The 15,663-nt window shown below is 45.1% G+C and overlaps 1 protein-coding gene across 1 annotated transcript in view; it reads left to right on the forward strand.

The window, feature by feature from the left end:
* Positions 1 to 599: 599 nt before the first annotated feature.
* Positions 600 to 15,663, forward strand: part of DIPK1C (divergent protein kinase domain 1C) — a 152,152-nt gene continuing 137,088 nt past the window's right edge. The window contains exon 1 of the mRNA XM_040353889.1: positions 600 to 1,109. Within this exon, the coding sequence (XP_040209823.1) occupies positions 954 to 1,109 (156 nt within the window). The 5' untranslated portion in view covers positions 600 to 953. The remainder of the gene's footprint in view (positions 1,110 to 15,663) is intronic.

A 15,663-nucleotide genomic window follows, 5' to 3' on the forward strand; every position in this document is an offset into this window, starting at 1 on the left:
CTCTGATGTGAAGGGGGCTCTGATGTGAATGAAGTACTTATGGGGTTATGGGGGCATCTCTGACATGAAGTGTGGGGGGGGGGTTTGATGTGATTGGGGAACCACTGACATGATTGTGGGACCTTTGGTGTGATGGGGGACCTCTGATGTGACGGGGAGTCTGATATGATAGGGGGACCTCTGATGTGGTGGAGGGACATCTGTTTTGATAGGACAACCTCTGATTTGATGGGGTAATCTCTGATGTAAAGGGGGCTCTGATGTGAATGAAGTACTTATGGGGTTATCTTTGACTTGAAGGGGCACTTTGATGTGATTAAAGAACCTCTGACATGATTGTGGGAACTTTGATAAAATAGGGGGACCTCTGATTCGATGTAGGCACCTCTGACATGAGGGGCTTCAGATGTGAGGTTTATCTCATGTGTACATGCTCCGAGGCTCAGGTATCCTATTGATAAATATATATAAAGGGTTCGGTGGGTGAAAACAGGTTGGGGAGCTTAGCTGTGATCTCCATGGGTCTTCTACAAACCCTGTCAGTGATGATGACCACATCAGTCCCGGTATGTAGATCTCAGTGACCTGCCTCCAGCTCAGTGACCGGTGGCCCCGGATTCCATTCACCAATACAATGCTACCATTGTGCTGAGCCTGGCTGTGTGGGCACTGGACTGTTCCTGGCAGACATGTAGCCTGGGCTCCCTCCATCCCCCGTGTACATCGCTGTCTCCAGCATACAAGGCGGAACTACGTGGCTCCAATACAAGTGTGTCGGACAGTCCGTGCATACAGCGGGATGTGCCTGGGAGGGAGCCGTCCGCTGTCACCACCCGGCTCTGCCCCTCCGCCTGTCACCACCCGGCTCTGCCCCTCCGCTGTCACCACCCGCTCTGCCTCCTCCATCCAGGAGCATGGCCACATCGCACTGATCTACATCGCACTCATCTACCATGATACTGAGGAGGATCAGCAAGAAGAACACTCTGCTGCTCCTACTTTTCTGGATCTGCTGCTGGATCTTTGTCACCACTTTCCTCTTCGTACACCGAACTGTCTTCTCTGATCGCTGCACCGACCAAGAGAGCACCCAGATCCTGGCAGGACTGGTAGGTACCGATGTCTGCCAATGTGTGGGATCGCAATTCTCTCAGATCTCCCATACACTTCTTGTAGTCTGATTGTTTCTACCTCCAGCACAGGATCTTCACATACTGGATCATGAGGTGTACTTTCTTATGTAGTATATATAGTCTACTCTACTTGTACATCTGCCATCATGTTCACCTTATTAGTTCGCTGTATATGCAATCAAGTTCAGGTTAGAAATCCTATTTTGATACATTGTTATAGTAGAAGAGTTCCAGTGTTTACAAACTCATCTGCTCATTGAACATAATGAGGAGAGAAATGTTTGACTTCTGTGTGCTGCGATTACAAATTAGATCTAAACTAGGAATGACAACTCCATAGAAAGAGATTGTAGAAGGTCCCCCACTGTGCTTGTCCTACATGCTTAACATCTCAATCAGCCTTTCTCAACCTTTTCAACATAGAGAAAAACTCTCTGGACTCAGGGAACCCCTGACAAAAATGACTATACAGTAAAACCTTGGTTTGCGAGCATAATTGGTTCCAGAAACATGCTTGTAATCCAAAGCACTTGTATATATATATATATTTTACAGGGTATAAAAGAGAAGAGAGGCACCGCTAAGTGTAGCAATAAGTTGCTAAATGTTGTACCTTCATTAAATGTAACCATATTGCTACACTTAGAGGCTCCTCTCTTCTCTTTTATACTCACTGACATGATGCTACTCTTATATCAAGACATCGCTTGTATATCAAGGCAAAATTTATTAAAACATTTTGCTTATCTTGCAAAACGCTCTCAAACCAAGTTACTCTATACTCATGATACATTAGTGTGATGGTAATGCTCTTTACACTTGGGGTCTATGGGAAGAATTACCCCCTTACCGATAGCTAAAAAAGATCAATAGTGGGTATAGTGGGAACATATCTGAGATGAAGAAATTGCTCATCGCTCAAGGAACCCCTAGCAACCGGAACCCTAGGACTCCATGGAACTCTAATTAAAGCGGGGGTTCACCCAAAAATACATTTTTAACATTACATTCATCCGAGTTGTCCTAATAAAAATCGGCTGTCCCCCCCCCCCCCCGTACATACTGTATTTTCACCGCCGCTTCCGGGTATGTCTTCTGCAGGACTGGGCGTTCCTATCTGATTGACAGGCTTCCGACCGTCGCATACAGCGCGTCACGAGTTGCCAAAAGAAGCCGAACATCGGTGCGGCTCTATACGGCGCCTGCGCACCGACGTTCGGCTTCTTTCGGCAACTCGTGACGCGCAGTATGCGACGGTCGGAAGCCTGTCAATCAATTAGGAACGCCCAGTCCCGCAGAAGACATACCCGGAAGCGGCGGTAAAAATACGGTATGTACGAAAAAAAAAAAAAAAACAGCCGATTGTCATTAGGACAACTCGGCTGAATGTTATGTTAAAAATGTATTTTTAGGTGAACCCCCACTTTAAGATCCTGATCTAAGTTATTACATTGTATATTGAACCAATTACACGTTAGATTGTATTCTTTTTTGATACAGAAGAGTTCCAGTGATTATTTGAACTGGTCATTGTGCAGAATCTAGAAAGAACTATTTTACTTCTCTGTGACTGAGAACAAGACAAGATGTGAACCACAAATGACAAACTACAACTTTATATTAATGTAGATTGTAGACAGGGCAAGTGCTACCACTAGGTAAACTAGGCAGATGCCTAGGGCGCCCACCCACTGGTGTTTCTACTTTCTTATCTCTGCAGTAAGCAACTAAGTCTCAGCATCAGCAGACAGCCGCTGCTTCATTCGCACACAGTGTCTGTGTCCAGACACCTGAATGAATGGAAGCAAGCAAACATTCATTGATGGGCACTAGTTGGCTGCATTTGATGGGGGCTGGTGAGGCTACATTTGATGGGTGCTGGTGAAGCTAAATTTGATGGGCGCTGGTGAGGCTGCATTGATGGGCGCTGGTAGGCTGCATTTGATGGACTTGGTGAGGCTGCATTGATGGGCGCTGGTGAGGCTGCATTGATGGGCCCTGGTGAGGCTGTATTTGATGGGCGCTGGTGAGGCTGCATTTGATGTATGCTGGTGAGGCTGCATTGATGGACGCTGGTGAGGCTGCATTGATTGGCACTGGTACTGTAGGCTGCATTTGATGGGCGCTGGTGAGGCTGCATTGATGGACACTTGTGCGGCTGCATTTGATGGGCACTCAGGGCCGGCGCTACCACTAGGCAGATTAGGCAGTCGCCTAGAGCGCACTGCCGCCTAGAGCGCAGCCACGGCCGCTGGCTTAACTATACTCTACTGGGAGGAGAGGGTGCCTGGAGCATATCAATGTGCCTCGTCCTCTACCCGGCTGTCAAGCACCATGTGTGTGACTGCGCGGCAATCAGCAGCACCCTTGGGGAGGCGTGGGCGGCTGGGCATCCATCGCTATAATGGCAGTGAACAGCGAGGGGCCAGCCGACTCGAGCGCAGATAAGCCCGGGATTTGGGAGAAGAGCTCCACTGTGGCACCGCCTCCTCCTTGACCTCGTCCCCTGACCCCGCCTCCCCAGGAGACAAGCGGGCACATCGTACCCCATGCTGCCTTCCAGAGCATGGACTGCTCCAAGTTCCTCTACATGCTCTGATGTGAGGACCGGAGCTGGAGGACAGACAGGCTCGCTGCTCACTGGGGGCACAGAGGACGGGCAGGACTGCTGAGCCTGCGGGAGCCACTGGAATTGGACGGATCGTGCAGGAGACTGACATCATTGCATGGAAGGTACTGTCTGTCGTCAAACACACCTGCAGACAGAGACTGGGACAGAGGTGGGACTGCAGTGACAGGGCTAGGAGTCTCTTATCTCCCCCCAACTTCCCCTCCCTTTCTCAAGCCCCCTCCCCTCTTTCTAAGCCCCCCTCTCAGTCCTCCCCTCTTGATCAGCCCCCTCCCTATACCCTCAGCCATCCCTATACCTTCAGCCATCCCTATACCCTCAGCCATCCCTATACTCTCAGCCCTCCCTATACCCTCCGCCATCCCTATACCCTCAGCCATCCCTATACCCTCAGCCATCCCTATACCTTCAGCCATCCCTATACCCTCAGCCATCCCTATACTCTCAGCCATCCCTATACCCTCAGCCATCCCTATACCCTCAGCCATCCCTATACCCTCAGCCATCCCTATACCCTCAGCCCTCCCTATACCCTCAGCCATCCCTATACTCTCAGCCCTCCCTATACCCTCAGCCATCCCTATACCCTCAGCCCTCCCTATACCCTCAGCCCTCCCTATACCCTCAGCCATCCCTATACCCTCAGCCCTCCCTATACCCTCAGCCCTCCCTATACCCTCAGCCATCCCTATACCCTCAGCCATCCCTATACTCTCAGCCATCCCTATACTCTCAGCCATCCCTATACTCTCAGCCCTCCCTATACCCTCAGCCATCCCTATACCCTCAGCCATCCCTATACTCTCAGCCATCCCTATACTCTCAGCCATCCCTATACCCTCAGCCCTCCCTATACCCTCAGCCATCCCTATACTCTCAGCCATCCCTATACTCTCAGCCACCCCCCCCCCTCCTTTCTCTCTCAGCCCCTTGTCTTTCAGCCATCCCCCCCTCTCTCAGCCCTCCCTATTTTCTCAACCCCCTCTCTCTCTAAGGCCCTCCCTTTCTCCTAGCCCTCCCTATTCTCTCAGCCCCCCTCTCTCTAAGCCCCCTCCCTATTCTCTCAGCCCCCCCTTAGCCCACTTGTCTATCAACCCACCCATCTCGATCAGCCCCCCTCTCTTAGCCCTCCCTCCATTCTTAGCACTGCCTCTCTCAGCCCCCACTCTCCTAACACCCCCTCTCTCTCAGCCCCCCTCTCCCTCCCTCTCAGCCCCCCTCTCCCTCAGCCCCCCTCTCCCTCTCTCTCAGCTCCCCTCTCCCTCAGCCCCCCTCTCCCTCCTACCTCTCTCTCAGCCCTCCCTCCTACCTCTCTCTCAGCCCTCCCTCCTACCTCTCTCTCTCAGCCCTCCCTCCCTCCTACCTACCTCTCTCTCTCAGCCCTCCCTCCTACCTCTCTCATGCCCCCCACTCTCTCAACCCCTCTTCTCTCAAAGCCTCCCTCTCTTACAGCCGCCCTCTCAGTCCCCCTCTCTCTTAGCCCCCCTCTCCCCTCCTCCCCAATTAGCTGGTCGTGCCTAGGGCACAAAATTGGCTAGCACTGGCCCTTGTCAGGTAGGTCAGTATATGTGTCAAGTCACATGTGTTACAAGGGCAAAGGGGGTGGAGTCAGGGGCAGAGCCAAAGTGGGGGGCGGCAAAATGAGGTTTCGCCTAGGGTGTCAAAAATCCTTGCACCAGCCCTGTGGGCACTGGTCGGCTGCATTTGATGGGCGTTTGTGAGCCTGCATTAATAGGTGCTGGAGAGGCTGCATTTGATGGGCGCTGGTGAGGCTGCATTGATGGGTGCTGGTGAGGCTACATTTGATGGGTGCTGGTGGGATGCATTTGATGGGCGCTGGTGAGGCTGCATTGATGGGTGCTGGTGAGGCTACATTTGATGGGTGCTGGTGGGACGCATTTGATGGGCGCTTCATTAAAACAGTGGGGTTTACATGGACAGGGGGAAAGTGGGTGGAGTCAGGGGTGAATCCGGGGGGGGGGGGCGGCAAAATGAGGTTTCGCCTAGGGTGTAAAAAATCTTTATACCAGCCCTGATTGTAGGAGACCCTCTGCTAAACTTGTAGAACATCCTGATTATGACATTGTATTTGCAACAAGTGTTAGATGGTATGATATGAATGATATTTAGTTCATGGTTCTTTAGAGGAGTTTTAGTGTATATAGTACTGAGCTGGTCATTGTACATTATGTGGAGAGAATGATTTTACTTCTGTGTGCCGAGAACTAGACAAGATCTGAACCACAAATTACAAATTTATATTAAGGTAGGTTGTAGAAGATCCTCTACTATACTTGTAGAACATTTAGATTATTACATTGTATTTGCAACAAGTTCTGGTTAGATGGTATAATAGGAATAATAGTCAGTTTATGGTTCTTTAGAAGAGTTGTGGTGTATATACAGTGGGGGAAATAATTATTTGATCCCCTGCAGATTTTGTAAGTTTGCCCACTTACAAGGAAATGAGGGGTCTATAATTTTTAACATATGCGTAGTTTAAATGATAGAGACAGAATATCAACCACAAATCCAGCAAAAAAAACATGATACAAATTTTAGAAATTGAGTTGCAGTTCAGTGAGTAAAATACGTATTTGATCCCCAAGCAGAACATGACTTGGTACTTGGTTGAGAAACCCTTGTTGGCAAGCACAGAGGTAAGACGTTTCTTATAGTTGGTAACCAGCTTTGCACACACCAAAAGGATTTTGGTCCTCTCTTCTTTAAAGATCTTCTCTAAATCCTTAAGGTTTCCTGGCTGTCACTTGGCAACTGGAAGTTTTAGCTCCCTCAATACATTTTCTATAGGATTAAGGTCTGGAGACTGGCTGGGCCACTCCATGACCTTAATGTGCTTCTTCTTGAGCCACTCCTTTGTTGCTTTTGGTATGTTTTGGGTCATTGTCATGCTGGAAGAACCATCCATGACCCATCTTCAGTGTTCTGGCTGAGGAAAGAACGTTCTCATCCAAGATTTTACAATACATGGCCCTGTCCATTTGCCCCTCAATGTGGCAAAGTTGGCCTGTATCTTTAGCAGAGAGATGGCCTCAAAGCATAATGTTTCCACCTTCGTGCTTGACTATAGGGATGGTGTTCTTAGGGTCAAAGTCATAATTTTTCTTCCTACAAACACAGCGAGTAGCGTTAATGCCAAAGGGGGTTAATTTTGGTCTCATTTGACCACAAAACTTTCTCCCAATCCTTCTCTGAACCATTTAGATGTTCATTGGCAAACTTCAGATGGGCCTGTACATGCGCCATCTTGAGAAGAGAGACCTTGGGGGTGCTGCAGGATTTCAGTCAATGGCTGCGTATTGTGGTACCAATGGTTTGTTTGTTGTCTGTGGTCCCAACTGCCTTCACATCATTCACAAGCTCCTCCCATGTAGTTTGGGCTGACCCCTCACTTATCTCATGATCATCCCTACCCCCATGAGGCGAAACCTGACATGGAGCTCCAGACCAGGGGTAATTGATGGTTATTTTGTATTTCTTTTATTTGTGAATAATCGCTCCAATAGTTGTCTCCTTCTCACTAAGCTTCTTGCTGATTGTCTTGTAGCCCATCCCAGCCTTGTGCAGGTCTACATTCGTGTCTCTGACTTCCTTTGACAGGTCTTTGGTCTTGTCCATGATTTTGAGGTTTGAATAGAAGAAATATTCTGTGGGCAGGTGTCAGCCTGTCCACAGAATAATAATGAGTTGTCGTTAGGAACATCCTTCTTGAATTGACAGGACTAATCTGTGTACCACGAGAGCACATACCAGTCAGTAGCCAGTCTGTGAGATTTGTAGCCAGTCTGTGGGAGGCAGAATTATTGTTAGATGGTAGGGGGTCAAATACTTATTTTACTCACTGAACTTCAACTCAATTTACAAAATCTGCAAGGGATAAAATAATTAATTTCCCCGCTGTAGTACTGAGCTGGTCATTGCACATAATGTGGAGAGAGGTATTTTAAAGGGGTTGTAAATGTAAATGTTTTTTCACCTTCTATGCATTAAGGTGAAAAAAACATCCGAGTATTAGTGGCCCCCCCGATTACTTACCTGATCCCTCGAAAGTCCTGCACCGTAAATGAGCAGGCTTCTCGTCCGTCTTCCCGGCTCATTCATTGGTTGATTGAAAGCAACGCAGCCATTGGCTTGCGCTGCTGTCAATCACTTCCAATGATTTGGCACACCGGGTGCGGGGCCGAGTGATACAGTGAGTGGCTATGGCTGCCGGCTGTATCACAGGAGCGCGCCCACAAGGACTCAACACCATAAGGTGTTGAGTCCTTGCAGGGGGGGGCCGAGACAGTCACAGAGGGACCCCAGGAGACCAGGTTTGGGCTACTCTGTGCAAAATGAGCTGCACGTGTTTGTTATTTAAAAAAAAAAAAATTCTTTAGTGATCCTTTAAGGCATTTGGAACGGTCACCACCGTTTACGATATTCCATTCCATCGCCCCACGACAGCTTATCCGACACTCCAACCATCCAACAGACACGATCCATTCCCCCAGAATTAAGACGAGACACAAGCTCTGTTCTTTCTGGTTTCAAAATGAATGAATGAATACTTTTAATGGTACCTTAGCTTTCTTATATACAGTACAACATGTTACAGTAATCAAAGGAACAAAGAAACTCTCCACCCCACATCCAGACAGACATTCTGTCTCCGCATTTAGAGGGGGTAATTACTACAGTTAACAAGTCACATTCCACATCAATAGGCTTTTCACACGAACAGTGTCATTAGCATCACACAATGGAATGTCTTTCAGGAGCCAGGCTCAATTAACACCTAAAAGTTAGACATCTGACCTTTACAGACTTAATTAGTACAATGGACACAGAATGTAATCACAGCAAGATACTTTAACATCCCATAATAGCCAGCCAGGCTGACTCTCATCTTCAATCCACATCACCACAGTAGCAGACTTAGTTAGCATCTCAACAGTCTAGTTTAAGCATTGAAGGTCTCTTATTGACCTGTTGTGGGTCAGCATGAAATCACCTGTAATATGTCCAGATCTCCTGCAAGACATACATTATTATTTCTCAGTCACCCTATGCCCAAAAGGGGCATACAATGGCCCTAGACCCAAGAGTCATTAATGAAGCTGGCACAGGAGTACCCCACATCCTTCAAAGGTCTCTGGGTGTCACGGCCTTTCCGTTACAGCATTGTACTTGCAACAAGTTCTGGTTAGATGGTATAATATGAGGAATAGTTAGTTCATGGTTCTTTAGAAGAGTTATAGTGTATATAATACTGAGCTGATCATTGTCCATAATGTGGAGAGAATGATTTGACTTCTGTGTGCTGTGACTGAGAACTAGACAAGATCTGAGGCAGAAGAGACAATCTGCAACTTTATAGTAATTTAGATTGCCAAAAACATAGCTAGCTGTACTGTATCTGTACTGTATCTCGCATCACAGCACCAAAATCATGTTAGATAATACTTGAAGCATTCCTTCCACTGACCATCAATGTAAGAAGAATTCCTCCTACTGACCACCACATTAATGCACTATGGGTTGTACATATAGCAATTATTGCCAGGGCTTCCCTGAGAACTATTGGGGGTTCCTCCATGTTAAAAAGGTTGAGATTAGATTGTATAAATCATCTTTTCATATACAGTATTTCTCCTTTAGAAGTGTATATAGCATTGAATAGGTCATTGAACATAATGTGTATAGAAATACTTTACCTATTTGTCTTCTGACTGTAAGCTAGCGACGATCTACAATTGTATATTAATGCATATCATAGAAGATCCATAGTGTACTTCTAGAACATCTAGATTATTACATTGTGTATTCCACCAAGTGTAGGTGGTATGAATCATATTTTTATACAGGGTTCTTTACAAGAGTTCAAGTGTTTATAGCACTGAACTGGTCACTGTACATAACCTGCAGAAAAATCTTTTTCTTCTGTGTGCTGTGACTGAGAAGCAGACAAGAAGATCTGTATCAGAAAAGACAATATACAACGTTCATGAACACAGATGGTAGGAGATGAGAGTGTATTTGTAGAACATCAGGCATCATGTTAACATAAAGATTGTTACATTGTATGTTGCACCAAGTTCAGGTTATATTATATACAATTATTCAATGATTTAGAAGAGTTCCAGTATGCTGTATAATACTGAACCAGTCATTGTACATGATTTGGATGGAAATATTTACTTTTGTTTACTGGGACTGCAAAATAGACAAGAATATCTGTGTTAGAAATAAAAAGTTATAACTAGATATAGTTTATATAACTATAATATAGATGGTAGAAGATCATTTAGTGTAAATGAAGAACACCTGGCTTTATGTTTAACATCTGGATTATTACATTGTACATTGCAGCAAATTTTGATTAGATTGTATGAATCGGTCATTCTCATGCAGGGTTCTTTGGATCCTAAGGGTTCCTCTGGAGGTTTTTCAGGGTTCTTTGAGCAATGAACAATGTCTGTCTTTGTAACCAATGACAACAATTGTTTTTTTTTTAGCAAACTGTAAGGAGGACATTCTTCCCATTGACCACCAATGTAAGAGGCAATCCTCCCACTTACCACCAAGGTATCAAGAATTCCTCCTATTGACACCCCATGTAACAAGCATTCCTCCCACTGACCACTAATATATGAGACATTCCTCCCACTGACCACCAATGTACAAATAATTCCTCCTACTGATTACTTGTATATGAGGCATTCCTCCCACTGACCACTATTATATAAAGCATTCCTCCCATTGACCACCAATGTAAGAAGCATTCTTCCCACTGACCACTAAAACTGTATATGAGGCATTCCTCCCACTGACCACTGACATATAAGGCATTCCACCCACTCACCACTAGTATATGAGGCACTCCTCCCACTGACCATTAATATATGAGGCATTCCTCCCACTGACCACTAGTATATGAGGCATTCCTCCCACTGACCAGTAATATATGAGGCATTCCTCCCACTGACCACTAATATATGAGGCATTCCTCCCACTGACCATTAATATATGAGGCATTCCTCCCACTAACCATTAATATATGAGGCATTCCTCCCACTGACATTCAAAGTAAGAAGCATTCCTCCCACTGACCGCTAACGATGTATATGAGGCATTCCTCCCACTGACCACCAAGGTAAGAAGCATTCCTCTCACTGATCACTGAGGCCCCGTACACACGACCGAGGAACTCGACGTGCCAAACACATCAAGTTCCTCGTCGAGTTCAGTCGTCGACTTTTGCCATTGAACAACGAGGAAATAGAGAACATGTTCTCTATTTCCTCGCCGAGGTCCTCGTCGGCTTCCCCGGCCGAAAGTGTACACACGGCCGGGTTTCTCGGCAGAATTCAGCTCTGAACCGAGTTTCTGGCTGAATCCTGCCGAGAAACTCGGTCGTGTGTACGGGGCCTAAGACTGTATATGAGGCATTCCTCCCACTGACCACTGACATATAAGGCATTCCACCCACTAACCACTAGTATATGAGGCATTCCTCCCACTGACCATTAATATATGAGGCATTTCTCCCACTGACCTTCAAAGTAAGAAGCATTCCTTCCACTGATCACTAAGACTGTATATGAGGCATTCCTCCCACTAACCACCAAGGTAAGATGCATTCCTCCCACTGACCGCTAAGACTGTATATGAGGCATTCCTCCCACTAACCACCAAGGTAAGAAGCATTCCTCTCACTGATCACTAAGACTGTATATGAGGCATTCCTCTCACTGACCACTAATATATGAGGCATTCTTCCCGCTAGAAAATAAAGCATTCCTCCCATTGACCACCAAGGTAAGAAGCATTCATCCTATTTACCACTAATATTAAATATGAGGCATTTCTCCCACTGACCACCAAAGCAAGAAGCATTCCTCCCACTGACCACTAGCATATGAGAAATTCCTCTACTGACCACCAATGTAAGAAGCATTCCTCCCACTGACCACTAATACACGTGGCATTCCCCCCACTGACTACCAAAATAAGAAGAATTCCTCCCACTGACCACTAATACACGTGGCATTCCCCCCACTGACTACCAAAGTAAGAAGAATTCCTCCCACGAACCACTAATATATGAGACATTCCTCCCACTGGCTACCAATGTAAAACGCATTCCTCCCATAGTCCACTAAGAAGCATTCCTACCACTGACCACCAATGTATGAAGCATTCATCCCACTGACCGCTAATGTATGAAGCATTTCTTCCACTGACCACATATATATGAAGCATTCTTCCCATTTACCACCACACTAATGCACCATGGGATGTACATATAGTTCTCAGGGGTTCCCTGAGAACTATTGGGGGTTCCTCCATGTTAAAAAGGTTGAGCTTAGATTGTACAAATCATCTTTTGATAAGATTAGATTGTATAAGTCATCTTTTGATACATGGTTCCTATAGAAGTGTTCCATTGTGTATAGTATTGAACTGGTTATTGTACATAATCTGCATAGAAATGATTTACCTCTGTATGCTTTTACCATGAATTAGACAAGGAAATCAGAACCAGAAAACTTTATAGTACTGTAGATTGTAGAAAACCATGTACTTGTGGAATGTCTACTATCAGGTCCAAGATGTGGAATGTTACATTGTATATTGCACCAAGTTCAAGTTAGATTGTATAGATTATATTTAGATATATGGCTCCGTAGAAAGTTCCAGTATTTATAGTACTGAACTGGTCATTGTACGTTATGTAGATAGAAATATCTTACCTCTCTGTGTGCCGTAACTGTGAACTAGACACGATCTGAACCAGAAATGACAATCTAGAACTTTATAGTAATGTAGATTGTGAAGGATCAGCTGGTGTACTTGATGAACATCTAGCATCACATTTAACATCAGGTTTATTACTTTGTATATTGCACCAAGCTCAGGTTAGATTGTATATGAGATACATAGCTCTTTTAGAAGAGTTCCAGTGCTTATAGTCCTGAATATTTTACTTTTCAGGACTGTGATTGCGAACTTGGCAAGGAAGTCTGTATCAGAAATTACATTTTAGAACAGTGGTCTCCAAACTGTGGCCCAGATGCAGCCCTTTGTTTGCTTTTTTCCCCCAGCCCTTGGGGCACTGTTTCATCCACTTATACCAACAATGGGGCATACATTCCCCTTTACTGTCACCAGTGTGAAAGGGCACTATTCCTTTCAATGACACCAATGATGGGGCACAATTCCTTCCACTGACACCAACAATGGGGCATTGTTTTTTCCTGCAGAAGTCGGGACCTTTTCTACTCTCAATGGCCACAGTCTGGCCCCCCTAAAGTCTAAAGGACAGTAAACTGGCCTCTTGTTTTGAAGGTTTGGGGACCCCTGATCGTGATCAATGCCCTCAATGCAGCCTTGATCAGGCTGCATTGAGGGCATTGATCAGGCTGCATTGAGGGCATTGATCAGGCTGCATTGAGGGCATTGATCAGGCTGCATTGAGGGCATTGATCAGGCTGCATTGAGGACATTGATCAGGCTGCATTGAGGACATTGATCAGGCTGCATTGAGGGTATTGATCAGGCTGCATTGAGGACATTGATCAGGCTGCATTGAGGACATTGATCAGGCTGCATTGAGGTCATTGATCAGACTGCATTGAGGACATTGATCAGGCTGCATTGAGGACATTGATCAGGCTGCATTGAGGGTATTGATCAGGCTGCATTGAGGACATTGATCAGGCTGCATTGAGGACATTGATCAGGCTGCATTAAGGGTATTGATCAGGCTGCATTGAGGGTATTGATCAGGCTGCGTTGAGGGCATTTATTAGGCTGCATTGAGGGTATTGATCAGGCTGCATTGAGGACATTGATCATGCTGCATTGAGGGTATTGATCAGGCTGCATTGAGGGCATTGATCAGGCTGCATTGAGGGTATTGATCAGGCTGCATTGAGGACATTGATCACACTGCATTGAGGGTATTGATCAGGCTGTATTGAGGGCATTTATTAGGCTGCAGATGGGCATTGATTAGGCTGAAGATGGGCATTGATCAGGCTGCAGATGGACATTCATGGGCACTAAATGTCTTAATTTGCTTCAAAGTTGTTTATTTAAAAAATATGTTTTTTTTCCTGAGACTTCCCTCATAAAATTAAGGTGCGTGTTATACGCCTGCGCCTGGGCGATAAATACGGTATTTGCAGTATTAATGGGGTTTGAAGAGCAGTAAGATGGGAAAGGCGGTACCATGGCTTTCATGGTTTCTTCTGGGTGCCCTTGGGCTTCTCTGCTTCTCTGCCAACCTCCAATTATAAGGCTGTCATAAATGGGAGAATACCTGGTTTTGACGGGTTAGCTCATCTGCTTTCTGAATGACACATGCAATTTTTTCCTTTTGGCTAATAAAACCATGCCACTCTTTAACTAAATAAATGTCCATTACCGAGCAATCCGATACATTTTCCACTATGCTGGGAAATGTTTGCACCATTACCAAAGCTTCTTCTGAAAGTGATTGTTCTTGTCATCACCTCATTAGGGTCTAATTACCAAATATCGTTCTTGTCAGTTGCATCACCTGCAATCACTGAATTGTATAGCCACATGATAAGTATATGAGATCCATACACCGATCACTAAAATAAGTCCAATGACACAGCCCAAGTCATCATGAAATCACATGCTGGCTACAATGAAGTGTGACCTTACTCAAAGGGTTTTTCTATACACAATTATTAAATCATCACCTCTGTGGACTTGCACATTTATGACATCGCTGGATGAGGTTTCTCTTATTATTTTCATACCATTACATGATTAATCTGATGACACGGGAGTCACACATCTCCCATGTATGATAACACTATGATATATTTATAACAGAAGGCATCTGCTGGAACTTCTAAATCAGCTTTGCTGGATTGTGAATAATTTATCATAATATATAAATGTACCTATTTATCATTGTTATCATACCCGTGGTATGCTGTGGTTATTATAGTGTCAATAACATGATTGAAGAGCTATGTGTTAGAGTGAAAATGTAGCAAGAGGAGGTCTCACAAAACATGCCCAGGATTGCCCTAATTATCTGAGATTCTGTATGTCAAAATGTGTCAAGCATCCTTTGCTAAACAAACATTGTTTGGAACACTTAATGGAAAATTGTGTGACGTTTACTGGGAACTGAATAAGACATGGATGAAGCACTATATAAATAATTCGCAAAATTCACATCATATAAAATTGAAATTTGTAAACCTTTTACTTAGGAGAAAATTGCCGTTATAGCCTGACAACACTAGATGGCGCTGAGTGGTTTTAATTGTATTAAAAGCTGGTTGTGGATACTACATATGTTTTTCATGTTGAACACGTGTATTACAAAGTATTTCATTAATACATTAATATAAAAACATAAAAGTCTGCTGTTATTAATTAAGGCCAGAAAAACAAACTAAGTAAGAAACTCACAACAACTGATCATCGTTCAGGTCCCTAGAGCTAAACTTGTAGCCCTAGGATGTGGCCCATTGGTACTTTTGCTTGTGTGGCCCGTGCACCCCAGAAGTCTGTGGTTGGAGCATTGCTTTATAAGGAAGTAACAGCAAGATCTCTGCCAACCTCATGTAACACGTTCTTATGCCGCGTACAGACGATTGGACATTCCGACAACAAAACCGTGGATTTTTTCCTGACGGATGTTGGCTCAAACTTGTCTTGCATACACACAGTGACACAAATGTTGTCGGGAATTCTGAACGTCAAGAGCGTCAAGAACGCAGTGGTGTACAACACGTATGACGAGCCAAGAAAAATGAAGTTCAATTGGCAGTGCGGCTGTTCTGCTTGATTCCAAGCATGTGTGGAATTTTGTGCGTGGGAATTGTGTACAAAACTTGTTGTCGGAAA

This window comes from Rana temporaria, chromosome 5 (genome assembly GCF_905171775.1).
Source record: "Rana temporaria chromosome 5, aRanTem1.1, whole genome shotgun sequence".
Classification (NCBI taxonomy): domain Eukaryota; kingdom Metazoa; phylum Chordata; class Amphibia; order Anura; family Ranidae; genus Rana; species Rana temporaria.